Source organism: Oncorhynchus mykiss, chromosome 2, assembly GCF_057628025.1.
Source record: "Oncorhynchus mykiss isolate SJ-2025 chromosome 2, ASM5762802v1, whole genome shotgun sequence".
Lineage (NCBI taxonomy): Eukaryota > Metazoa > Chordata > Actinopteri > Salmoniformes > Salmonidae > Oncorhynchus > Oncorhynchus mykiss.
Window position 1 is genome coordinate 85,613,735 of NC_143023.1, and position 27,584 is coordinate 85,641,318.

Consider the following 27,584-nt stretch of genomic DNA (forward strand, 5'->3'; position numbering starts at 1 on the left):
CGGTATTTGTGATAAAGTGTGTTCATAAAGCTCCCTTGCTTTTCATGAATGTTATATTTGTAATCTAATGATAGACTGGCCAGAAGTTGTGTTGTTGATGAGTCCATAAATCATTTTAATCGTTGAGAAATATGTTCATCAATAGGACACAGACATTATGTCATTATATGCATTATTTAGAATCATAAAATAAATTGTTTACGCTAAAAATGTTCATACTACTGTGCCTTTAAAATAAGGTGTGTTTATTTATGACATACATTACATTCAGCCAATAGGATGCAGTAAAGAGGTCAACTTGATAGATGACGTTTCTAATTAGTTTAAATATAATCTGCTTATTAACATACTCAGCTAAATTCAAACCTGGTGTTCTGGTAGGCAACTTGATCGTAAGTAATTCAGAAGTGTATTCATTCAAACTTTCAAAGCATTGGAAAATATTTAAAAGTAAGGAATACATTATACATTTAGTGCTATTGGAACTTTGTATGATCCAAGCGCCTGTCTCCCATTCCCAAACATGAATTTGTTAGTAGGCCATGCGTGTAACCATGTGAGAACTACAAGGGATTTGGGTGTTTTAGTTAAATTATCCCTTTAACAGAAATTAACTAATTTTCAAAAAATAAATGTGTTACCTTGAAAGCAGCCTCCTCCATATTGCTTTCAAGGTAAGGAACAAGTCATTTTCACTAGGTTATCCCTTTATTGACCCTTTGTTTCATCATGGAAGAATCACTTTACTATCAATGCCTGTCTTCTAGAACTCCTTGAGTCAGGGATGGCCATGGGAAGTGACTGGACGGTGCAAAACTTGGACTTCTCAAGCTGTGGCGAGGAAGAGGGTAGTGACAGCAGTTTGGATGAATGGAGCTCCATAAATCCTCAGATCCTAAGTCCCAACTCTGTGTGCAGGACACCCATAGTGCAGCGTCATTGCACCAGGAGCTTCACCATATCCCCATCCATCCCAGTTTCACCGACCACCCCCATTCCCTATGCCGCCTGGAGGAAACTGAGGCTCTGTGACTCCCCCAGTACTCCCAAGGTGTGTGGACATGTATCATATGTATAATATATGCCATTTAGCAGATGCTTTTATCCAAAGCGACTTAGTCATGTGTGCATACATTTTACGTCTGGGTATTCCCAAGAATCAAACCTGCTATCCTGACGTTGCAAACGCCATGCTCTATCAACTTAGCTACAGAGGACCATGCCCTCGTGGATCACTTTCTTGATTTCTTTCATCTGAAATTATTAAAATCATCACACATTACAATGTGTAGCTACCTCCAACGTAAAATCCTGGAATTCAGTGCATTTTTACATGTCAGAAGTATTTATTTCTCCACATCCCTCTTCACCCAAGAGTCTGCTCTCCAAGTCAGCTCTGCCCAGTTTCAGCACCAAGATATGCCGCAGTCAGAGGGCTCTGCGTTTCGCCACTTCCACTGACCCTGCCCAGTGCAGCCGCATGCCCTCTGTCAATGTGAACCCCTTCACCCCCGACACGTTCCGCAGGACCAGGGAGCACTACAAGAGGAAGAGTCGGAGTGACGATGACGACTATGGATGCAGGTAACCCAACTAAGGGTTTGGTTGTGATTGTAAATGGTATTGTTTTCTGCGTTTTGGTGATTGTGTAATAGCACATGGTAGCAAGGCCATCTGAGTCTCTACAGTGTTTTGAGACTGAGTGGGTTTTGTGAAGTTATCATCTCATCTTTTAGAATGAAACCGAGCCATACGTCATCAGAGGAGGATGATGATGCATTTCTCCCGTCCAAGGTACAAACTATCTTTGTCCATTGAACAGTTGGCTCTCCCTCTCCCCTGCCTGTCCACGGCTCATTTAGTCACTAAGCTCATCTCTTTTGGCCGTTTCCTCTGTCCCTCCTAATTCTGCCATTCACACTCCCACTTCCTGCTTTTGTCCTCCGTCTGTCTGTGCAGAGGCAGGCTGTCCAGGCTTTCATGTTGTCTAGGTATGAGAGTGAATTTCTGGAGCTTGGACATATCGGTGCGGGGGAGTTTGGAGTGGTGTGCAAGTGTGTGAAGAGGCTGGACGGCTGCTTGTACGCCATCAAGCGCTCTCGCCGACCACTTGCCGGGTCTGCCAATGAGTGAGTCAGCACCAGCGGCCTCACACTGTTTAAGAATAGCCTGGGCCTTATGATCAGCGTGAGAATAGGAAAACGATAATCTACAACACATGTCAAACTCATTCCACGGAGGGCCGAGTGTCTGCAGGATTTCGCTCCTCCCTTGTACTTGATTGATGAATTTAAGGTCAATAATTAGTGAAGATCTCCCCTCATCTGGTTGTTTAAGTCTTAATTGAAAGGCGGAAAAACCTGCAGACGCTAGGCTCTCTATGGAATGAGTTTCAAACCCCTGATCTCAAATGTTGAGGGTCGTTGAAATGTTGTATTTTATTATTTGCAGTATGTAATGTTTGTAAATGATGTCTCCTTTTGACCTCAGGCATCTGGCCTTAAAGGAGGTGTATGCACATGCTGTACTTGGGCATCACCCCCATGTCGTCCGCTATTACTCAGCATGGGCTGAAGATGATCACATGATCATACAGAATGAGTATTGTGATGGTAGACTGGATATTAATTTTTTAAAGTTGTGTTTCATTCTCACCTGCACAATTGGGAAGGAACACTGACTTTTTGGTTGAATAAGTGTTTGTCAGTAAGATGGCTGGATTGATGTATGAGACTTTTTGTTTGTGCGCGCATCTCGATGTACTGTGTTGTAAACACTGCAGGTGGGAGTCTCCACGATGCCATATTAAAGAAGGAGGCAAGTGGAGAGCTGTTTCCAGAGCTGGAGTTGAGGGATCTACTTCTGCACGTTTCCATGGGTCTCAAGTATATTCACAGCTCTGGCCTTGTGCACCTAGACATTAAACCCAGTAGGTCTCCTCTTTATTTATTCTCATTCTCAGCAATGTATACTCCTCACTTCCACCGTTTCTCACTCTGCTCTTATTTGTATGCTCTTATTTGTAGGTAATATCTTCATATGCCAATGCTCGAGCGCAGGTGGAGCGGGTGAGAGTGAGGAGGAAGAGGACGGAGGCCCTTCAACAGGGGTGGTTTATAAAATTGGTAGTAGTTTTTCACTAAATATCACATTTTCTCTCCTAGCTTTGGTGCACTGCGTCATTGAGATGCCATCTATGATTCCTGTTTGTCTTTGCAGGTGACCTGGGCCATGTGACGTCCAGCAGCAGTCCACAAGTAGAGGAGGGGGACAGCCGCTTCCTCGCCAGCGAGGTCCTGCATGAGGTACGGTAAAAGTTCTCTCTATTGACTACTTATGTTTGTTTGAATGTACACCTTGTATCCCCTGCTTCTCCCTGCTGCCCAGGACTACAGCAACCTGCCTAAGGCGGACATATTTGCACTAGGCCTGACTGTGCTGCTGGCAGCAGGGTCACCCCCTCTCCCTCAGAATGGAGATGAATGGCACAGTCTCAGACGGGCACAGTTACCCAGCCTGCCCCAGGAGCTCTCCCCTGCTTTCAGAAGTCTCATTCAGGTACCACATGTACCCATAATTTACTTAACTGTACTTGTTTTGGTCATGTCTGCACTCTTCAACCTTTTTTTCTTTTACACCATCTTGTTTTGTTTTTCTCCTTGGCGTGCTTTGTATGTGATCTATGGAGCTTCTTATGAAATGCCAGCTGAATATATTTTTTTGTAATCCAAATTAAATCACATTTTATTGATCATGTGCTGAATGCAGCTGGTGTAGACTTTATAGTGAAATAATTGCTTATGAACCTTTCCCAATAATGCAGAGTCTTTAAAATAGTAACTAACATGATGAATAAAATACAGAAGAATGGAGCTATGTACAGGGAGTACCAGATCAATGTAGGCCATCATTGTAAATAAGAAATTGTTCTTAATTGACTTGCCTAGTCAAAATAAATGTGCAGAGGTATTCACAGTTTAGGAAGGGACAGATATTAACCAGTACCACACAAAGCTAAGTCAACACACTGATTTTGCTTTTCATTCTAGATCAACAAATGTTCCAAGGTTTATCTCTTGCCTTTGCTACATTAGCAGCTGTTTGGGATAAGCTGTCTTTGTGTATCTGTCAGACTCTGCTGGATCCGGAGCCATCTCAACGACCCTCTGCGTCAGCGCTATGCAGACAACCTGTTTTGAGGAAGGAGAGGACTGGGAAGCTTGCTGCTCAACTGCGCAGAGAGCTCAATGTGGAGAGGTTCAGGACAGCCATGCTGGAAAAGTGAGAGCAGAGATGTCGTTTGCATAGAAGTTGGTTGAACTCTCCATTAGGGGGCGCAGTTAATATGAAACAGAAAAAAATGTATCTCTCCCCTGTGGCACAAAAGCAGTGGTGGAAAAAGTACCCAATTGTCATACATTAGTAAAAGTAAAGATGGTTTAACAGAAAATGACTCAAGTAAAACTCACCCAGTAAAATACTACCTGAGTAAAAGTATTTGATTTGGAAATACATTTAAGTACCAAAAGTGTAAATAATTTCAAATTCCTTATGGCAAACCAGATGGCATGATTTTGTTTTTTGTTCACGGATAGTCTGGGGCACACTCCAACACGACATAATTTACAAATTAAGCATTTGTGTTTAATGAGTGCCAAATCAGAGGCAGTAGGGATGTTCTCTTGATACGTGTGTGAATTGGACCATTTTTCCTGTCCTGCTTAGTATTCAAAAAAGTACTTCTGGGTGTCAGGGGAAAATGTATGGAATAAAAATAATGTATTTTCTTTAGGAATGTAATGGCGTTAAGTTGTCAAATGTAAAGTACTGAACCCCAAAATGACTTAAGTAGTATTTGAAGTTCTTTACACCACTGCACAAAATGTCTGCTGGTTGTTTATATAATGACTTGATCAGTAAGGCTGGGGTACATAAAGTATGAGACTGAATAAATTATTTATGCTTTCAAACTATTAAAGTGACTTATTCCATGTACATAAACACCCTCTCTCGATTCCTCCACAGAGAGCTGCAGGAGGCTCGTTTGTCAACACTGTCCCCACAGCAGGCTTTTCCCCCTAGTCTACAGCATCCCATTAATACAGGGTCTTTGCCCAAAGCTGGGCGGAGGCTGGTCGGTAGGAATGCTGCCCGGTCCATGAGCTTTGGATGCCCAGGGTATGGAGTGTGAAAGGTGATCACATGCTGGGCCTTATTGGAAGTACCAGAACACTGATTCTCCTTGCTGCAAAGTCTTGGACTTTCCCCTGACTCAAGGGACTTCTTAGACTGGCTCAATGTAACTTGGTGAGCAGCAAGGTAAAAAGTTACCTAGAAGAGCCTGTGGTGGTTTTATTTTGTGCATTAGTGTCGTAGAATCGCAGTATGTTGGACTAATTTATATCAAAGCGGGGAGGATTTGATGCAAAACTCCATTAATTCCTTGTGTAGCACTTCTGCCGTTCAGTGTTTAACTTTTGTGGAGAAGTAGGTTTTACTTTGCAATAATTTGGGCCATTGAGAACTGCTGCAGACACCAGTGAGTGCAATGCCAAGTCAGCAATGTTTTATTAACATCAGTGATTTGTTGCTTTTTACAATGTAAATAAACTTTTAAGGTCTTATGAAATGGCCCTCAGGCTTGAGTTCTTTGTAGTATGTTTGGCTTTGAAAGTGTAGACCACTGAAACATCTAAAGAGTATTTCATCATAAGGACACTAGAAACAAATGCAGTTTAGCTGCTTTACATGTTTGTCTTTCATTAAAGTCACACTTTAATTGTTTATCAAAGGGCATCGGAATTACAGAAACCACATTAACTGTGGGACTTTCCAGAGGATTAGAGGAGTTTATCTATTGGTACAGAACTGTGTTAATATAACTGGTGGAAGGACAGATTTTATTTCAAGGGGTAGCCACTTGCATGTTTATTACTCATATGCATGTTCATTTCTCTGACCGTAAACCACCATAGCGTTAACAATTTATATGATCAGACCTAAACCAATACCCTTGTTTGGGGTCAGTATTTTACATTTGACCTAAAATGTCGTTCAACATTAAATGCAAGGATAAAGCAGTCACTCATCACACTTAACCATATTTGCAATTGCTTATTTTTTTTTGCGTAATTTTACAATTGAGACCAATGTTTTGCTCAGTAAAAAGTTTGGTCCCGACTCCTAGCATGACTTTACTTCCTTATCTTGCAGTCACAGCACTGGGTTGAAGGGAAAACCCCACAAGTATATCACGTGTGCGAATGGAAGATTCAAAACAATTTGGGTTCCATCATCCTTCCATTAAAATCGAGTTTTTGTTAATTGGTCAGCGCAAGTCATGAAATGGGAGAAGTATTGTATGCTACTGTAAATCCTTGTTTTTGGACCAGCTATTTCGTGTGGTTAGGGCATGTCACTTTTTTATTACAGCATGCAAACTCGCGTATTTTTCTTGTTGAAAGAAACCTGGTATTATTGATCTGAGGATAGCCTGTATGTATGCAATCTGGTTTAGGATTTAGAAAACGTTGTCGCAGGGCTGGAATGGTTCACAATCACGTTTTGCCCTATTTAATAAGTAGCCCATTTCAATGGAGTCTTCAAAAATTAGCTTCGCAATTAGTTTGGATCTTCCGAGAAATGGCGCACACACGCTATAGTAGTTACAATGACGGAGTTCGGTTAATCCCGCCTGGACGCCCGTGTAGGCGTGTTTTGCATCGAAACTGAGGGTATTCGATTTGGAACCGGTTAGCCTCCCGGGGTAAATCAGTTGCCCCGTTTAAAGCCCACGGTGGCGTCGGCATAAAACAAAAGTGACTTAATTAAGCACATGTAATTAGTAGGATTCGGTGTTTTCCAATGCAAAAGTGATAACGCTTTATCTGCCTTCCCAATTAAAATAAAACATGTATTTAATAGAAAATAGATGTTTCTGGATAATGCACCATGCTTTGACAAATGACCAAGCGGCGCAGATAGTGTTATATTTCAGAAAGAGCGCCTCCCTCACCGTTTTTGATCTCATGTCACGGGCCATTGGCGGTACTCCACGACCCAGCGTAATCGAATCAGCCCAATGTAGCCACATATGTAGTAAAAACCAGTCCGCGGCGGGGGGGGGATGTCCCAAACCCCCAATTTTCCCAAACTGATGGGGTGCGTGTGTGTTGTCTGGCAAGCAAGGCGAACAGCTCTGACTCGGCGGTGTCAATCAGCGTGTGTTGTTAGCTATTTCAAGTTGTAATAAGCAAGCTGAACTTTACCAGCTAATATATTTACTGTTTTTAGACGGTGAGTGAACAGAGAAAATGTTAGTATTGAGTGTATTGCTATTTGCTAGCATCAACACGGGCAAACGTTACGTTAAATAGCTAGCTAACGTTAGCTAGCTAGACTTGTTTTGTTCGCACACCATTGAATCGAATGTAGCGCGCTTCTACAGGTTAACTACTTAGCTGCTGACTGTGTCCTCTTGGTAACGTTCAGCTAGCTAGTAAATACTTTGGTGAAAATGCATTCGTTTGAAACTCTAACTTTAGAGCTAGTTTATATCTGATGAAATTGCAATGGATATACAATGTTATGCTTTTCCCTGTAGAAGAACAGCGATGGACTGTGGGGATGTTCAGTGCACTCCCCTGGTCTTTCTGACTTTCCTTCAACAGCAGAGCTGCAGCAGTGCGGAGCTCCGCATAGAGCTGGACTCATTGGCCCGGGAGCTGAAGCTAACCCAGGACATAAACGGCAATGGTCTGGGTCTTAACATCCACGAGGAGGGCGAGCTTCAGACAGATGGACACTTCTGCAGCAGCAGTAGTATCTTACTGGAGGGGCTTGAGCCTCAGGCTGCGCAGGCATGGCCCGGTGAGTTGGTTTGTTTTCGTTTTTCTTTTATAGTATGATTGAAATTCCATCAGTCACATTCACTTAGTTTTGACAAGTCAAGACCTGCAGACTGTAAGGTTCTGACATTTCTGTCAAAAAATAGTTAGTCACATATATTTGATCTTCATATGTATGTGAAGTAAATTTTAAAGCTGCGATATGTAACTGTCAGGCGGCTAGACCAAATTCACATAGAACAGTCTGTTATAGAGCTGTTATTCTCATTGAAAGCAAGTCTTAGAAGCGGTAAATCTGTTTTAGGTGTGCTATTTCTATGATTCCCGTTGTCAAGTTTCGTTTTTGCTTATTTTACTTTTGTTTTTGTACTTTTGTAACAACTGTAAATACTATTTTTGGTTATGGGTAAGATCTCACAGCAGTTTAGATGGTACAATGATTCTCTACGCCAGGAAATGGCGGAGTGATTTCTGCATAGTACATCGTAAAGTGAAAAAAAACGGAAAGCTCTATCTGTATAAACCAATTTGAACTTGGTGCTTTTAGGTTCTATCTTTAATCACAAGCCTGTACAAATACACATGTATTTGCCATCTCTCTCTATGTATGGTCTAGGGCAGGCTAGTCAAGCCAGCAATAATGCCACTCAAGCAAAAAACAGTCAGTAATCTTAAAGTAAATGATGTTGTCACATCATTGTTCAGTGACCGTAATTCAGCGGATGATCATAATACATTTCTTAATGTATTTAATAGTGTTATTCTATTTTACTAAGATATAACACTATCATTTATGTATTCAAATAGCTATAGTATTCTTAACTCAACATGTCTAATTCAGAAGTGTCAGAACCTCAAACCCAGATTGACATTTCAGAACCATAAGGTTCTATCTACAATTGCATCCCCTAAAAAACAGATTTACAAATGTCTCAGGGTTTTGATACTCTGCACTTTAGGTACCTTTTTAAAGTAAGGACCTTAATGGGTTATGAATGAGGAATTCTCTACAAAACAGTTCTGAGATGTGGGATGTGAAATCTTTGATGCTCAATATCTCAGAACTATGCTATGTGCAGATTGAACCTTAATCCCAAGGTCACAAAGTGTCTTTCTGAATGAATGACACTACTGGTGACAGGTTTCAAATGCACCTTGGTAAATGAGTTACCTTAACATAAGTATGGGCTTGATTGACCCATACAAGTTTGATTCTATATTGTTTTGTGCTTAAATCCAGATTAAACAAGCAGAATATGGGTAACTGGAAGGTCATGAGTTGTTGGTCTGTGTGCTTTGCAAACATGGTAGCAGAATTAATCCCTAGCCTTACACTAATTTCAGACAGACGATGTAAGACAATGTTTTTATGACCCCCTACAAACAGACCCTTATTGATCACGTATTTGCTGGTATACCTCTTTTATACATTAAGTGCGTAACTGGCAAATTGGGAGGTTTGGCGGGTGTTGTTAAACGATGGGGTCTGTTTGCATTACAAATTAGGGAGGTGTTAAAGGCCCAATGCCGCTGTTTTTATATACATATCAAAACATTTATGGGTAACAATTAAGTACCTTACTATAATACATTAGCAGAGAGCTTTGGAACTCTTTTTGTTATTGGTCTATTAACCAATTTACCACATGGTGATGTCACCATGGAAAGCCAAAACTTCCGCCCATGTGAACCTGCTGATTAGAAGATCCTGTGTAGATTGTATTTTCAACCAGCAACTACCAGGAAATAACACTGATACATTTCTTTCACAATTTTATAGCTTTAGTTTAATCAGCTGTTGTACAATATGATACAAAACTTTTGACCTCAGGCATCTGGCCTTAAAGGAGGTGTATGCACATGCTGTACTTGGGCATCACCCCCATGTCGTCCGCTATTACTCAGCATGGGCTGAAGATGATCACATGATCATACAGAATGAGTATTGTGATGGTAGACTGGATATTAATTTTTTAAAGTTGTGTTTCATTCTCACCTGCACAATTGGGAAGGAACACTGACTTTTTGGTTGAATAAGTGTTTGTCAGTAAGATGGCTGGATTGATGTATGAGACTTTTTGTTTGTGCGCGCATCTCGATGTACTGTGTTGTAAACACTGCAGGTGGGAGTCTCCACGATGCCATATTAAAGAAGGAGGCAAGTGGAGAGCTGTTTCCAGAGCTGGAGTTGAGGGATCTACTTCTGCACGTTTCCATGGGTCTCAAGTATATTCACAGCTCTGGCCTTGTGCACCTAGACATTAAACCCAGTAGGTCTCCTCTTTATTTATTCTCATTCTCAGCAATGTATACTCCTCACTTCCACCGTTTCTCACTCTGCTCTTATTTGTATGCTCTTATTTGTAGGTAATATCTTCATATGCCAATGCTCGAGCGCAGGTGGAGCGGGTGAGAGTGAGGAGGAAGAGGACGGAGGCCCTTCAACAGGGGTGGTTTATAAAATTGGTAGTAGTTTTTCACTAAATATCACATTTTCTCTCCTAGCTTTGGTGCACTGCGTCATTGAGATGCCATCTATGATTCCTGTTTGTCTTTGCAGGTGACCTGGGCCATGTGACGTCCAGCAGCAGTCCACAAGTAGAGGAGGGGGACAGCCGCTTCCTCGCCAGCGAGGTCCTGCATGAGGTACGGTAAAAGTTCTCTCTATTGACTACTTATGTTTGTTTGAATGTACACCTTGTATCCCCTGCTTCTCCCTGCTGCCCAGGACTACAGCAACCTGCCTAAGGCGGACATATTTGCACTAGGCCTGACTGTGCTGCTGGCAGCAGGGTCACCCCCTCTCCCTCAGAATGGAGATGAATGGCACAGTCTCAGACGGGCACAGTTACCCAGCCTGCCCCAGGAGCTCTCCCCTGCTTTCAGAAGTCTCATTCAGGTACCACATGTACCCATAATTTACTTAACTGTACTTGTTTTGGTCATGTCTGCACTCTTCAACCTTTTTTTCTTTTACACCATCTTGTTTTGTTTTTCTCCTTGGCGTGCTTTGTATGTGATCTATGGAGCTTCTTATGAAATGCCAGCTGAATATATTTTTTTGTAATCCAAATTAAATCACATTTTATTGATCATGTGCTGAATGCAGCTGGTGTAGACTTTATAGTGAAATAATTGCTTATGAACCTTTCCCAATAATGCAGAGTCTTTAAAATAGTAACTAACATGATGAATAAAATACAGAAGAATGGAGCTATGTACAGGGAGTACCAGATCAATGTAGGCCATCATTGTAAATAAGAAATTGTTCTTAATTGACTTGCCTAGTCAAAATAAATGTGCAGAGGTATTCACAGTTTAGGAAGGGACAGATATTAACCAGTACCACACAAAGCTAAGTCAACACACTGATTTTGCTTTTCATTCTAGATCAACAAATGTTCCAAGGTTTATCTCTTGCCTTTGCTACATTAGCAGCTGTTTGGGATAAGCTGTCTTTGTGTATCTGTCAGACTCTGCTGGATCCGGAGCCATCTCAACGACCCTCTGCGTCAGCGCTATGCAGACAACCTGTTTTGAGGAAGGAGAGGACTGGGAAGCTTGCTGCTCAACTGCGCAGAGAGCTCAATGTGGAGAGGTTCAGGACAGCCATGCTGGAAAAGTGAGAGCAGAGATGTCGTTTGCATAGAAGTTGGTTGAACTCTCCATTAGGGGGCGCAGTTAATATGAAACAGAAAAAAATGTATCTCTCCCCTGTGGCACAAAAGCAGTGGTGGAAAAAGTACCCAATTGTCATACATTAGTAAAAGTAAAGATGGTTTAACAGAAAATGACTCAAGTAAAACTCACCCAGTAAAATACTACCTGAGTAAAAGTATTTGATTTGGAAATACATTTAAGTACCAAAAGTGTAAATAATTTCAAATTCCTTATGGCAAACCAGATGGCATGATTTTGTTTTTTGTTCACGGATAGTCTGGGGCACACTCCAACACGACATAATTTACAAATTAAGCATTTGTGTTTAATGAGTGCCAAATCAGAGGCAGTAGGGATGTTCTCTTGATACGTGTGTGAATTGGACCATTTTTCCTGTCCTGCTTAGTATTCAAAAAAGTACTTCTGGGTGTCAGGGGAAAATGTATGGAATAAAAATAATGTATTTTCTTTAGGAATGTAATGGCGTTAAGTTGTCAAATGTAAAGTACTGAACCCCAAAATGACTTAAGTAGTATTTGAAGTTCTTTACACCACTGCACAAAATGTCTGCTGGTTGTTTATATAATGACTTGATCAGTAAGGCTGGGGTACATAAAGTATGAGACTGAATAAATTATTTATGCTTTCAAACTATTAAAGTGACTTATTCCATGTACATAAACACCCTCTCTCGATTCCTCCACAGAGAGCTGCAGGAGGCTCGTTTGTCAACACTGTCCCCACAGCAGGCTTTTCCCCCTAGTCTACAGCATCCCATTAATACAGGGTCTTTGCCCAAAGCTGGGCGGAGGCTGGTCGGTAGGAATGCTGCCCGGTCCATGAGCTTTGGATGCCCAGGGTATGGAGTGTGAAAGGTGATCACATGCTGGGCCTTATTGGAAGTACCAGAACACTGATTCTCCTTGCTGCAAAGTCTTGGACTTTCCCCTGACTCAAGGGACTTCTTAGACTGGCTCAATGTAACTTGGTGAGCAGCAAGGTAAAAAGTTACCTAGAAGAGCCTGTGGTGGTTTTATTTTGTGCATTAGTGTCGTAGAATCGCAGTATGTTGGACTAATTTATATCAAAGCGGGGAGGATTTGATGCAAAACTCCATTAATTCCTTGTGTAGCACTTCTGCCGTTCAGTGTTTAACTTTTGTGGAGAAGTAGGTTTTACTTTGCAATAATTTGGGCCATTGAGAACTGCTGCAGACACCAGTGAGTGCAATGCCAAGTCAGCAATGTTTTATTAACATCAGTGATTTGTTGCTTTTTACAATGTAAATAAACTTTTAAGGTCTTATGAAATGGCCCTCAGGCTTGAGTTCTTTGTAGTATGTTTGGCTTTGAAAGTGTAGACCACTGAAACATCTAAAGAGTATTTCATCATAAGGACACTAGAAACAAATGCAGTTTAGCTGCTTTACATGTTTGTCTTTCATTAAAGTCACACTTTAATTGTTTATCAAAGGGCATCGGAATTACAGAAACCACATTAACTGTGGGACTTTCCAGAGGATTAGAGGAGTTTATCTATTGGTACAGAACTGTGTTAATATAACTGGTGGAAGGACAGATTTTATTTCAAGGGGTAGCCACTTGCATGTTTATTACTCATATGCATGTTCATTTCTCTGACCGTAAACCACCATAGCGTTAACAATTTATATGATCAGACCTAAACCAATACCCTTGTTTGGGGTCAGTATTTTACATTTGACCTAAAATGTCGTTCAACATTAAATGCAAGGATAAAGCAGTCACTCATCACACTTAACCATATTTGCAATTGCTTATTTTTTTTTGCGTAATTTTACAATTGAGACCAATGTTTTGCTCAGTAAAAAGTTTGGTCCCGACTCCTAGCATGACTTTACTTCCTTATCTTGCAGTCACAGCACTGGGTTGAAGGGAAAACCCCACAAGTATATCACGTGTGCGAATGGAAGATTCAAAACAATTTGGGTTCCATCATCCTTCCATTAAAATCGAGTTTTTGTTAATTGGTCAGCGCAAGTCATGAAATGGGAGAAGTATTGTATGCTACTGTAAATCCTTGTTTTTGGACCAGCTATTTCGTGTGGTTAGGGCATGTCACTTTTTTATTACAGCATGCAAACTCGCGTATTTTTCTTGTTGAAAGAAACCTGGTATTATTGATCTGAGGATAGCCTGTATGTATGCAATCTGGTTTAGGATTTAGAAAACGTTGTCGCAGGGCTGGAATGGTTCACAATCACGTTTTGCCCTATTTAATAAGTAGCCCATTTCAATGGAGTCTTCAAAAATTAGCTTCGCAATTAGTTTGGATCTTCCGAGAAATGGCGCACACACGCTATAGTAGTTACAATGACGGAGTTCGGTTAATCCCGCCTGGACGCCCGTGTAGGCGTGTTTTGCATCGAAACTGAGGGTATTCGATTTGGAACCGGTTAGCCTCCCGGGGTAAATCAGTTGCCCCGTTTAAAGCCCACGGTGGCGTCGGCATAAAACAAAAGTGACTTAATTAAGCACATGTAATTAGTAGGATTCGGTGTTTTCCAATGCAAAAGTGATAACGCTTTATCTGCCTTCCCAATTAAAATAAAACATGTATTTAATAGAAAATAGATGTTTCTGGATAATGCACCATGCTTTGACAAATGACCAAGCGGCGCAGATAGTGTTATATTTCAGAAAGAGCGCCTCCCTCACCGTTTTTGATCTCATGTCACGGGCCATTGGCGGTACTCCACGACCCAGCGTAATCGAATCAGCCCAATGTAGCCACATATGTAGTAAAAACCAGTCCGCGGCGGGGGGGGGATGTCCCAAACCCCCAATTTTCCCAAACTGATGGGGTGCGTGTGTGTTGTCTGGCAAGCAAGGCGAACAGCTCTGACTCGGCGGTGTCAATCAGCGTGTGTTGTTAGCTATTTCAAGTTGTAATAAGCAAGCTGAACTTTACCAGCTAATATATTTACTGTTTTTAGACGGTGAGTGAACAGAGAAAATGTTAGTATTGAGTGTATTGCTATTTGCTAGCATCAACACGGGCAAACGTTACGTTAAATAGCTAGCTAACGTTAGCTAGCTAGACTTGTTTTGTTCGCACACCATTGAATCGAATGTAGCGCGCTTCTACAGGTTAACTACTTAGCTGCTGACTGTGTCCTCTTGGTAACGTTCAGCTAGCTAGTAAATACTTTGGTGAAAATGCATTCGTTTGAAACTCTAACTTTAGAGCTAGTTTATATCTGATGAAATTGCAATGGATATACAATGTTATGCTTTTCCCTGTAGAAGAACAGCGATGGACTGTGGGGATGTTCAGTGCACTCCCCTGGTCTTTCTGACTTTCCTTCAACAGCAGAGCTGCAGCAGTGCGGAGCTCCGCATAGAGCTGGACTCATTGGCCCGGGAGCTGAAGCTAACCCAGGACATAAACGGCAATGGTCTGGGTCTTAACATCCACGAGGAGGGCGAGCTTCAGACAGATGGACACTTCTGCAGCAGCAGTAGTATCTTACTGGAGGGGCTTGAGCCTCAGGCTGCGCAGGCATGGCCCGGTGAGTTGGTTTGTTTTCGTTTTTCTTTTATAGTATGATTGAAATTCCATCAGTCACATTCACTTAGTTTTGACAAGTCAAGACCTGCAGACTGTAAGGTTCTGACATTTCTGTCAAAAAATAGTTAGTCACATATATTTGATCTTCATATGTATGTGAAGTAAATTTTAAAGCTGCGATATGTAACTGTCAGGCGGCTAGACCAAATTCACATAGAACAGTCTGTTATAGAGCTGTTATTCTCATTGAAAGCAAGTCTTAGAAGCGGTAAATCTGTTTTAGGTGTGCTATTTCTATGATTCCCGTTGTCAAGTTTCGTTTTTGCTTATTTTACTTTTGTTTTTGTACTTTTGTAACAACTGTAAATACTATTTTTGGTTATGGGTAAGATCTCACAGCAGTTTAGATGGTACAATGATTCTCTACGCCAGGAAATGGCGGAGTGATTTCTGCATAGTACATCGTAAAGTGAAAAAAAACGGAAAGCTCTATCTGTATAAACCAATTTGAACTTGGTGCTTTTAGGTTCTATCTTTAATCACAAGCCTGTACAAATACACATGTATTTGCCATCTCTCTCTATGTATGGTCTAGGGCAGGCTAGTCAAGCCAGCAATAATGCCACTCAAGCAAAAAACAGTCAGTAATCTTAAAGTAAATGATGTTGTCACATCATTGTTCAGTGACCGTAATTCAGCGGATGATCATAATACATTTCTTAATGTATTTAATAGTGTTATTCTATTTTACTAAGATATAACACTATCATTTATGTATTCAAATAGCTATAGTATTCTTAACTCAACATGTCTAATTCAGAAGTGTCAGAACCTCAAACCCAGATTGACATTTCAGAACCATAAGGTTCTATCTACAATTGCATCCCCTAAAAAACAGATTTACAAATGTCTCAGGGTTTTGATACTCTGCACTTTAGGTACCTTTTTAAAGTAAGGACCTTAATGGGTTATGAATGAGGAATTCTCTACAAAACAGTTCTGAGATGTGGGATGTGAAATCTTTGATGCTCAATATCTCAGAACTATGCTATGTGCAGATTGAACCTTAATCCCAAGGTCACAAAGTGTCTTTCTGAATGAATGACACTACTGGTGACAGGTTTCAAATGCACCTTGGTAAATGAGTTACCTTAACATAAGTATGGGCTTGATTGACCCATACAAGTTTGATTCTATATTGTTTTGTGCTTAAATCCAGATTAAACAAGCAGAATATGGGTAACTGGAAGGTCATGAGTTGTTGGTCTGTGTGCTTTGCAAACATGGTAGCAGAATTAATCCCTAGCCTTACACTAATTTCAGACAGACGATGTAAGACAATGTTTTTATGACCCCCTACAAACAGACCCTTATTGATCACGTATTTGCTGGTATACCTCTTTTATACATTAAGTGCGTAACTGGCAAATTGGGAGGTTTGGCGGGTGTTGTTAAACGATGGGGTCTGTTTGCATTACAAATTAGGGAGGTGTTAAAGGCCCAATGCCGCTGTTTTTATATACATATCAAAACATTTATGGGTAACAATTAAGTACCTTACTATAATACATTAGCAGAGAGCTTTGGAACTCTTTTTGTTATTGGTCTATTAACCAATTTACCACATGGTGATGTCACCATGGAAAGCCAAAACTTCCGCCCATGTGAACCTGCTGATTAGAAGATCCTGTGTAGATTGTATTTTCAACCAGCAACTACCAGGAAATAACACTGATACATTTCTTTCACAATTTTATAGCTTTAGTTTAATCAGCTGTTGTACAATATGATACAAAACACGGGGAAACCTAATTTTGACTACACTGGACCTTTAAAAAATGGTATGTTAATGAGTTTACCTACAAAAAAGCAGAGAACCATTCACACAGACCTGATACCTGTATTTGGTTACAGGGCCTGTGAAAATGCAGATCATGACTAGATCTTTGTGGGTTTTATTTTACCATGGGGCAATTTCATGGTAAAATAATGATTCCTGAGACTATGCCAAAAAAAAACAATGATTACAAAGTTCAACAAACCATACAACTCTATGCACAAGGATGACTTGTATGGTTTGTTTAACTTTGCAATCATTAGTTTTTGTTTGGCATACATTTTAAAGTGAAACATCTGAGTTCCAGCATTCTGTTACTGTGGAATTGCCCCATGGTTTTTGCCCCCTACCCCTTTCAGATATGGAAAAAACCTGGCATGGTAAAATAGTGGGATTTTTGTCTGTATATGAAAAGGATATTAGAAAAGGGGCAGTATATATACTGCTGTACATCTTAGCTTTATTGTACTATGTGACAGGGATCTGGCACATCTGGGTTGAACTGTTGTGTAAGTGATTGAAAATGATACTGTGTTGACATCAAATTGTGGATACTTTAGCTGTTCATATTCAATATGATTTTGACTAACATGCTCTTTGCCCTCCAGATAACCCTGCCAATGAAGAAGCCCTGAGAGGTGTCGCCGCAGGGCTGATTGAAATAGCTGATCAGCTTGAGCGTAGTGTGATGGCCCAGGCTGCTGAGAATCTGACCAAGAAACTGCAGAAGTATTCCATTGGGGTAAGTTTCTGGAATCCTTGTTACTTGGATTGCTCAGAACTTTATTGAACAAAATAATAAGGGCAACATGTAAAGTGTTGGTTCCATGTTTCATGAGCTGAAATAAAAGATCCTAGATTTTTTCCATATGCACAAAAGGCTTATTTCTCTCACATTTTGTGCACATATTTGATTACATTTTTGTTTTTGAGCATTTCTCATTTTCCAAGATAATCCACCCACCTAACAGGTGTGGCATATCAAGAAGCTGTCTAATCCCCCTGGATAGATGACAAATTAAAAAATTATATGGTTGAGGGATGAGGCAAATAAGTCTGACAACACAGCAGACTGGCAAACATACAGTAAATTTAGAAATCACTAAACAAAAAGAATATACTATACTATGTAACAGTTAAATTATATACAAAATGATAGTAAAAAGCGGTGGAGAACTTTAAATTAAATCCTAGGCAAGAAAGCTAACTCTGTTCCATCCTTCATTGAGGCAGATGGCTTGTTCATAACAAAACCCTTTGATATTGCCAACTACTTTAATAACTTTTTTGTTGACAAGATTAGCAAATTTAGTTATGACATGCAAACAACAAATGACATGCCTTCATATTCATGTATGATGGAACAAATAATGAAAGACAAGCACTGTAGTTTTGATTTCCACAAAGTGGGTGTGGAAGAAGCAAAAAAAATGTATTGCCATCTATAAATAAGGACAAACCACCCGGTACTGAAAACCTGGATGGTAAATTGTTGAGGTTGGTTGTGGAATACTTTGACTCCTGTTTGCCACATCTTCAATTTTAGTCTAGAAAACAGTGTGTACCCTCCGACATGGGGGAGGCAAAGGTCATTACGCTGCCCAAGAATAGCAGAGCACCCTTTAATGGTTCAAACAGCCGACCAATCAGCCTGTTAAGTGTTTAGCAAACTTTTGGAAAAAAATTGTTTGATCAAAGTTATTTTACAGAAAACAAGTTAAGACTTTCAGCATGCTTAATGGGAAGGGCTCAACATGCTCGGCACTGACACAAATGACATATTTTTTTTATACTTCAGTGCAGCTTTTGATGTAATTGATCCTAACATATTGCTGAAAAAACTTAGGTGTTATGGATTTGCGTCCTCTGCCTTATAATGGATCTAGTTACCTATCTAATAGAAAACAGAGGGTGTTCGTTAATGGAAGCTTCTCTCATGCAAATTCAGTTGAGTGTGGTGTACCGCAGGGCAGCCGAGCCGGCTAGGGCCATTATTGTTTTCTGTTTTTACCATTGACCTTCCACCGACCTTGAATAAAGCCTGTGTGTCTATGTAGGCTGATGACTCAACAGTATACATGTCAGCAGCAACCAATTACCTTCAGAAGTCACATAATTAGTTTGATTGCACACAGGTGGACTTTATTTAAGTGTCACATGATCTAAGTGTGTATATATACACCTGTTCTGAAAGGCCCCAGAGTCTGCAACACCACTAAGCAAGGGGCACCATGAAGACCAAGGAGCTCTCCAAACAGGTCAGGGACAAAGTTGTGGAGAAGTACAGATCAGGGTTGGGTTATAAAAAAATATCTGAAACTTTGAACATCCCACGGAGCACCATTCAATCGACTGGTCTATCGACGTCACCCCACGAAGAGGCAAAAACAGACTTACACCACCCCCCCTCAAAGGCTAACTTTCTAGCTAACCCGGTCTGCTAACTGCTAAACTGCCAGGCCCTGGTCTGCTAACTGCTAGCTTGCCTGCCCGGTCTGCTAACTGCTAGCCCTTGCTAAATGCTTGCTTGCTAACCCGGCCTGCTAACTGCCGGGCCCTGGTCTGCTAACTGCTAGCTTGCCTGCCCGGTCTGCTAACGGCTAGCCCTTGCTAAATGCTTGCTTGCTAACCCGGTCTGCTAACTACTAGCTTGCCCTGGTCTATTAACTGCTAGCCCATGCTAACTGCTTGCTTGCTAACCCGGCCTGCTAACTGCTAGCTTGTCCTGGTCTACTAGCTGCTAGCTTGTTTAGCTCCGGCCTACTAACTGTTAGCCTGCTAACTGTCAATTGCCGTGTCCCCAGCCAGCCCAACCACTCACTGGACCCATATGTTCACTTGCCTACGCATGCTTCTCTCTAATCAATATGCCTTGTCCATTACTGTCCTGGTTAGCGATTGCTGTCTTATTTCACTGTAGAGCCTCTAGCCCTGCTCAATATGCCTTAACCAACCATGTTGTTCCACCTCCTACATATGCAATGACATTAAACATCTCTAGAGACTATCTCTCTTCATTACTCAATGCCTAGGTTTACCTCCAATGTACTCACATCCTACCATACCTTTGTCTGTACACTATGCCTTGAATCTATGCTATCCTGCCCAGAACCCCAAACTCTCTGTTCTGAACGTGCTAGACGGCCAGTTCGTATAGACTTTAGCCGTACCCATATCCTACTTCTCCTCTGTTCCTCTGGTGATGTGGAGGTTAATCCAGGTCCTGCAGTGCCTAGCTCCACTCCCACCCCCCAGGTGCCCTCATTTGTTGACTTCTGTAAACGTAAAAGCCTTGGTTTCATGCATGTTAACATTAGAAGCCTACTCCCTAAGTTTGTTTTACTCTCTGCTTTAGCACACTCTGCCAAGGAAAACCACCAAAAACCCTGAACTCCATTGCTAACTATAACGTTTTCCGCCAAGATAGAACTGCAAAGATGTTCTGTATTACTTTCTAAGTCTGTACCCAAACAATTTGAGCTTCTACTTCTAAAAATTCACCTTTCCAGAAACACGTCTCTCACTGTTGCCGCTTGCTATAGACCTCCCTCGGCCCCCAGCTGTGCCCTCGATACTATATGTGAACTGATTGCCCCCCCCATCTATCTTCTGAGCTCGTGCTACTAGGTGACCTAAACTGGGACATGCTTAACACCCCGGCCATCCTACAAACTAAGCTTGATGCCCTCAATCTCATACAAATGATCAATTAACCTACGAGGTACAACCCCAAATCAGTAAACACGGGCACCCTCATAGATGTAATCTTAACTAATTCGCCCTCCAAATACACCTCTGCTGTTTTCAATCAAGATCTCAGCGATCACTGCCTCATTGCCTGCATCCGTAATGGGTCTGCGACCAAACGACCACCCCTCATCACTGTCAAACACTCCCTGAAACACTTCTGCGAGCAGGCCTTTCTAATCAACCTGGCCGGGGTATCCTGGAATGACATTGATCTCATCCCGTTAGTAGATGATGCCTGGCTATTCTTTAAAAGTGCCTTCCTCACCATCTTAAATAAGCATGCCCCTCTCAAAAAATGTAGAACTAGGAATAGATATAGTCCTTGGTTCACGCCAGACCTGTCTGCCCTTGACCAGCACAAAAAACATCCTGTGGCGTTCTGCATTAGCATCGAATAGCCCCCGTGATATGCAACTTTTCAGGGAAGTTAGGAACAAATATACACCGGCAGTTAGAAAAGCTAAGGCAAGCTTTTTCAAACAAATTTGCATCCTGTAGTACTAACTCAAAAAAGTTCTGGGACACTAAAGTCCATGGAGAATAAGAGCACCTCCTCCCAGCTGCCCACTGCTCTGAGGCTAGGAAACATTGTCACCACCGATAAATCCACTATAATTGAGAATTTCAATAAGCATTTCTCTACGGCTGGCCATGCTTTCCACATGGCTACCCCTACCCTGGTCAACTGCCCGGCACCCTCCACAGCAACCCGCCAAAGCCCCCACCATTTCTCCTGCAAAAGTTCAGCTGCAAAATCTGGACCACTACAAATCAGCCGGGCTAGACAATCTGGACCCTCTCTTTCTAAAATTATCTGCCGAAATTGTTGCAACCCCTATTACTAGCCTGTTCAACCTATCTTTCGTATCTTCTGAGATTCCCAAAGATTGGAAAGCTGCCGTGGTCATCCCCCTTTTCAAAGGGGGTGACACTCTAGACCCAAACTGCTACATACCTATATCTATCCTACCCTGTCTTTCTAAGGTCTTCGAAAGCCAAGTTAACAGATTACTGACCATTTCGAATCTCACCATACCTTCTCCGCTATGTAATCTGGTTTCAGAGCTGGTCATGGGTGCACCTCAGCCACGCTCAAGGTTCTAAACGACATCATAACCGCCATCGATAAGAGACATTACTGTGCAGTCGTATTCATCGACCTGGCCACAACATTCTTATTGGCAGACTCGACAGCCTTGGTTTCTCAAATGATTGCCTCGCCTGGTTTACCAACTACTTCTCTGATAGAGTTCAGTGTGTCAAATCGGAGGGCCTGTTGTCAATCCAATTGAGAATCTGTGGTATGACTTAAAGATTGCTGTACACCAGCGGAACCAATCCAACTTGAAGGTGCCGGAGCAGTTCGCTTTGAAGAATGGACAAAAATCCCAGTGGCTAGATGTGCCAAGCTTCTATTGACATACCTCAAGATACTTGCAGCTGTAATTGCTGCAAAAATTGGCTCAACAAAGTACTGACTTTTGGGGGGGGGTACTTTGTACTTTGTTGAGCCCCCCCCCCCAAAAAAAAATCCAGGTTGTAAAGCAACAAAATAGGAAAAATGCCAAGGGGATGAATACTTTTGCAAGCCACTGTAAACCGCATCATTACACAGGTACACCACCCCTTCTGCTGGGAACAATAAAAGGCCTCTAAAATGTGCAGTTTGTCACACAACACAATGCCACAGATGTCTCGTATTATAAGAGAGCGTGCAATTGGCATGCTGACTGCAGGAACGTCCACTAGAGCTGTTGCCAGAGAACTTAATGTTAATTTATCTACAATAAGCTACCTCCAATGTCATTTTTAGAGAATTTGGCAGTACATCCAACCATCTCAGACCACGTGTAACCATGCCAGCCCAGGATCTCAACATCCGGCTTCTTCTTGGGATTGTCTGAGACCAGCCACCTGGGCAACTGATGAAACTGGAGTATTTCTGTCTGTAGTAAAGCCCTTTTTGTGAGGGAATAACACATTGGCTGGGCCTGGCTTCCCAGTGGGTGACTGTTCCCGGCTCCCCTGCCTGGTCATGTGAAATCCAATTGATTTCAATTGACTGATTTCCTTATGAACTGTAACTGAGTAAAACCATACATTTTTGCATGTTGCATTTAGATTTTTGTTCAGTGTAGATATATAATGTTTGTGTTTAGGAATGTATGTCCAAATCATGGTGTTGCTGCTGTGAATTGAAACCACAGGGGTTATAAAATATAAATCTAGTAACGGGTATAAATTCAATCCATAAGTATGTCACGAGTCTGTCTGTGTTTCCCCAGCTATGGAAGCACCACCTAGCCCTGGAAGTGGAGTGGGTGAAGAAGCAGGGCCTGGGCCCCGTGCTGGACTATCTACCCCAGGAGAAGGTGATCATGGCCCTCACTCTGACCTTGGTGAAGGGGGTGTGTGAGCACGCCCCCCTACTGCTCCGTAATCTGTTCAGCACAGCAGTTCAGTTCATAAACCCGACCGTGGCCAGGTGACTTCAAAACAGACCCCAAACTCTACGGACTCCCCACTCAGGACGTACACTGAGCCTGATGCTTGATTACCAATCAGTAGTGAGTGGGCCATTTAGTTTAGTTCAGGGGCACATTCATTTTCTTAACAAGCTGCTCCGTAAATGTAGAACTTTCAATCATTTTTGTGAAAAGATAGTGTTTGCCGCTGGATTTGGAAACTTCAGTGCTTTATTTTACCAGTTCTGATACTGAAAGGGATGTAGAAGTGTCATGCATCGTCTGCTGTTTTCACTTCCACATTGTGCTTGAAAATTATTTCTGTAACAAGTTTTTTTTCTCCCCCAACAGTTTTGTAACAATACATGGCTTCCTCAAAGGGGATGAATCCCCTTTTGTTTCAAAGTCCATGTTAGTGTTTGTTAAATGCCTTTGTTTGTTGTATGCATAGAGATCCATTTAAAAATAAACTTAAGAGTAATAAAATGTAAGGGAGAACCATTTTATTAACTTGTTCATGTGTCCAAAACCACAATGCAGTTTACATGATGTATTCTGGTCTCGAACTGCACATATGGGGATTTGACATCCATACTGTACTTTCCAAATACTCAGTTTCCAGGTACATTTCAGACAATTTGCATACCTATTTTCTAACTGACGTACATTTGCATTCAATGGAACGAGGAACAAAACCATTTATCTCTCCCACACAACTACCCCAAACCACACATGGTTGTATTTACACTTGGCTAAACAGAAGTCAGTTGTGTGCATCTTTAGTTTTGACATTGACCAAGTTAGCTGTGGGAATCCACTGACCAGTGAACACAAAGCTGGAACCACTACTACTTTTTAACTTGGATCAAGTGTTTGCATTTCATGCTCCAGACCTGAGTGCCCAGTAAAAAAAATGTTATTTTTTTGTACTCTTGACACCTGAGGCCTACAGTGTAGATTTTATTTTTAGATTTACATTGTACCCAACTAACAGGAAGATATGTTTCCCTTAGTGGGAATGTTGCATATGTTGATTGTCTGTGGCAGGGCTGGCATGTGTCATTCCTACTCTTCAAGTTGTGGACAGACCTCCACTCTGACTTGAGAAATGGAGGGAGCTGAACCCTTCAAGAAAAGGTTAGGTAGTAGTGGGAAGAAGCCAGCACACGCAGCTGTTAAGCTTTGTAAGTCTCTGTACTGTACAAGGTAGGCACGCTATGGGGTTACAGCGGAATGGGAAGGCAGTGCTGTTTGGGCCAGCCGAGGGGACAAACGGTACCTAGCAAAACATAGGGGTCTGACAGGGTAGCTGAAGAAAGGCAGTCCCTGTGAAGTTAGACTGGGGGAGTTGGGAATGAGAGCATAAATTGATTCAAGATTAAACTAATTTCTACTTTTGATTTTAGTCTCACAACATCAGATGAAAGATGACTAGTTGATTTCAAGTTTTATATTTAAATCTTGTATCCGTGTTGAACAAATAAATATGAAATTCTGTCTTGGTGCAGTCATTCCGAATCCTCCATTCCCTGTCACAGAACATGGGACAGTACATGGAACATGGTGCCATCATGGTTAAGCTGGCTTTAATTTCACTCACACAAACACAATAGTTAACACACACAAGGTTGATAGTGACCATTGACAGTTCTATACCAGATAATCTAAATGCCTATTTTCAAGGAGATAGTAATCAAACGCAACAGTGTATGCCACTGGCTGTGAACTGCGGTAGTCTTTATCCTCTTTTTTTACATTCAAAATCAATTTGATTGACAAATCGTAACTATGAGACACAGGAGTCTGTTTACTAAATGACTGAAATTAGTTAGTGAAAAATGAATTGAGTTATGGCATCCTATTCACATCTTAAAGTGGAATCCCTCAATTTCCAAAAACGTAACAAAATAACTTAGGTGATGTAAGTGACTGGAAAGAAGTAGATAAACACACCATGTGGACACCCCTTCAAATGAGTGGATTCGGGCACATCCGTTGCAATGCTAAGCGTTGGCTGGAGTGGTGTAAAGCTCGACGCCATTGGACACGAGCGATGAATCACGGTTCATCATCTGGCAGTCCTGACAGACAAATCTGGGTTTGGTTGATGGCAGGAGAACGCTACCTGCCCCAATGCATAGTGCCAACTGTAAAGTTAGGTGGAAGAGGAATAATGATCTGGGGCTGTATTTCATGGTTCGGGCTAGGCCCCTTAGTTCCAGTGAAGGGAAATCTTAATGATAAAGCATACAATGACATTCTAGACAATTCTGTGTTTCTAACTTTGTGGCAACAGTTTGGGGAAGGCCCTTTCCTGTCTCAGCATGACAATGCCCCCGTGCACAAAGCAAGGTCCAAACAGAAATGGTTTGTCGAGATCGGTGTGGAAAAACTTGACTGGCTTGCACAGAGCCCTGAACTCAATCCCATCGAACACCTTTGGGATGTATTGGAACGCTGACTGCGAGCCAGGTCTAATCGCCCAACATCAGTGTCTGACCTCACAAATGCTCTTGTGACTGAATGGACGCATATCCTTGCAGCAATATTCCAACTTCTAGTGGAAAGCCTTCCCAGAAGAGTAGAGGCTGTTATAGCAGCAAAGAGGGGACCAACTCCATATTAATGCCCTTGATTTTGGAATGAGATGTTCGACAAGCATGTGTCCACATACTTTTGGTCATGTGTATCTACTTTCCATTTAAGTGCGATATTATTAATCCCTATCAAGTGCTTTATGAAAAATAGTCTCTTTATGGGGCTCAATTCTGCAGACAAATGTTATAGATACACAGTAGTGTCTCCAGTACAGTGAATTCTAAAAACAAATCAAGTCTAATCATGATTAGTTAATTGCCATAAAAAACAAACATGCTCATCTAATCCTTGAAGACAGGTTTGCTTTTCAGAGGACATAATGTAATCAGAACTTACATTTTTGTATATGAAAATATTGGAATAGCTTCCCTTTTCCCTGCAGTAGAACAGGGAATTCTGACTTCTGCGCTACACCCACTAGGCTCTGAGGACAAAGAGGTACCCCGAGCTCCAGCCGAGAGAGTAACATACAAACAGGGTGTGTCTGTGACGTGCATCCGCATGGCATCGAACAGAACCAAGCACCCGGAAAACATAGAAACCGCTAGAAAATTATACAAATGTCCTTTCCAGTTTGAGACATGATGGGTTGGAGGCAGCAACTGAAGAAAAACATATCAAATTGCCAGATGAACAGAGAGGAGAATGGGGGAAAACAAAAATGGAGAGAAGGAAAATAAGTAATTGTTCACATGGTGTGTCCACCTGGTAGTGGCAGGCCCAGCAGCCCAGATTAGCATCAGGGACCAGGGAGGAGGTGAGGTCTGCAACCCAGTTCAGGAGCACTGCTAGCAGTAGGGACCAGGGAGGTGGTGAGGTCTGCAACCCGGTTCAGGAGCACTGCTAGGCTACTTCTTCCGGTGGGTCATGACTCCCCAGGTCACCACAGCAGCTAGAGCCACCAGAGCAGCTCCACCATACAGCAGCACTGGGATCTCTGACTTGGGTTCTGGTTCCGTCTGCACCGGGGGCTCCTCGGCTGGGGCCACAGGAGCTGGGAGTGCCTCCAGGAGGGGCGCTGCAGCCGTCTCCAGCACAGTCTCTGACTGAGGTTCAGGCTGGGACTCCTCTGGCTCTGGCGGTGCTGCGACTGGCTCTGGAACAGGCTCTGGTTCTAGAACTGGCTTTGCTGATGGGGGAGTAGAGGGTGCCTTGGCGGGGGATGGTGGTGCTGCCTCCACAACAGGGGCAGGCTCAGGCTCAATCATAGGGTCTGGAGCAGAGGGCTCGGGCTCTGACATGGGGACAGACGAATGCAGCTCTGATAGAACCGCCGACAGGGGAGCAGGCGTCTCTATGATGACCGGCTCCTCCAGATATACCACCACCGGCACTGGGGCTGCTGGGACAGGAAGCGGGGTGTCATCCCTAAACTCCGCCCTCAGCTCAGCCAGCTCGCTCTCCGTCCCCAGCACACTCAGCATGCTCTCCTGCAACTCGGCCCCGGCCTCACCCTCCTCTGCGTCCTCTCGCTCCACGTGCACAATGTCAGAGTTGGAGGAGTTGTTCTCACTGCGCTCCTCAGCCAGGGTGCCCTCGTTGCTGTCCAGACTCTTAACATCTTCGGGGTGGTCCATCATGCTCACCTGTGCCCAGGAATCGTTGCCTGCCAGAGACACGGGTAAGCTCTCTGTCTGCCAGCTGCCCGGCCCACTGCTGTCTCCGGTGCCCAGCAGCGACGCGGGGGGACTGAGCTGGCCAGGAAGCTGTTCTCCAGACAGGATGTAGATGTCGTTGCTGTCCTCGGCTATGGTCACGCCCTGCTCCTCCTCTTCCTCCAGGCTAAACACTGTACCCTAAAGAGAGGAGAGAGGTCAGTGTGGAACCAAACAATTACAAGTTAGTGCTTTATTAAAAGTGAAAATGGCTAATGGGTTA

The 27,584-nt window shown here is 42.4% G+C and overlaps 4 protein-coding genes across 6 annotated transcripts in view; 3 read left to right on the top strand and 1 right to left on the bottom strand.

Moving 5' to 3' along the window:
• The first annotated feature begins 325 nt into the window (after window positions 1-325).
• wee2 (WEE2 oocyte meiosis inhibiting kinase) lies at window positions 326-5,629 on the top strand. 3 transcript variants are annotated; one of them, XM_090210735.1, is made up of 13 exons: window positions 357-392; window positions 768-848; window positions 919-1,051; window positions 1,376-1,584; window positions 1,737-1,794; window positions 1,960-2,129; window positions 2,491-2,612; window positions 2,783-2,929; window positions 3,027-3,125; window positions 3,220-3,305; window positions 3,388-3,558; window positions 4,133-4,281; window positions 5,026-5,629. In XM_090210735.1, exons 4-13 carry the CDS (start codon window positions 1,481-1,483, stop codon window positions 5,189-5,191), a joined length of 1,272 nt encoding a protein of 423 aa, XP_090066861.1. In that variant the 5' UTR covers window positions 357-392; window positions 768-848; window positions 919-1,051; window positions 1,376-1,480; the 3' UTR covers window positions 5,192-5,629. The 3 variants fall into 3 exon arrangements, with proteins under 3 accessions (XP_021430452.3, XP_090066861.1, XP_021430448.3); XM_021574777.3 differs by having other exon boundaries at window positions 326-392; window positions 768-1,051; XM_021574773.3 differs by lacking the exon at window positions 357-392 and adding an exon at window positions 427-450 and having other exon boundaries at window positions 768-1,051.
• A 4,055-nt stretch (window positions 5,630-9,684) lies between these two features.
• On the top strand, window positions 9,685-12,813 carry LOC149985259 (wee1-like protein kinase 2). The gene is made up of 7 exons (XM_090210747.1): window positions 9,685-9,800; window positions 9,971-10,117; window positions 10,215-10,313; window positions 10,408-10,493; window positions 10,576-10,746; window positions 11,321-11,469; window positions 12,214-12,813. Exons 1-7 carry the CDS (start codon window positions 9,773-9,775, stop codon window positions 12,377-12,379), a joined length of 846 nt encoding a protein of 281 aa, XP_090066873.1. The 5' UTR covers window positions 9,685-9,772; the 3' UTR covers window positions 12,380-12,813.
• Window positions 12,814-14,183: 1,370 nt separating this feature from the next.
• bida (BH3 interacting domain death agonist) lies at window positions 14,184-24,605 on the top strand. Its single transcript, XM_021574806.3, has 4 exons — window positions 14,184-14,484; window positions 14,792-15,057; window positions 17,502-17,635; window positions 22,929-24,605. The coding sequence occupies exons 2-4, from the start codon at window positions 14,802-14,804 to the stop codon at window positions 23,130-23,132; spliced, it is 594 nt and encodes a 197-aa protein (XP_021430481.2). The 5' UTR covers window positions 14,184-14,484; window positions 14,792-14,801; the 3' UTR covers window positions 23,133-24,605.
• The window catches only part of bcl2l13 (BCL2 like 13), a 37,302-nt gene continuing 33,314 nt past the window's right edge, over window positions 23,597-27,584 (bottom strand). Inside the window, exon 7 of the mRNA XM_021574785.3 lies at window positions 23,597-27,502. Within this exon, the coding sequence (XP_021430460.3) occupies window positions 26,555-27,502 (948 nt within the window). The 3' untranslated portion in view covers window positions 23,597-26,554. The remainder of the gene's footprint in view (window positions 27,503-27,584) is intronic.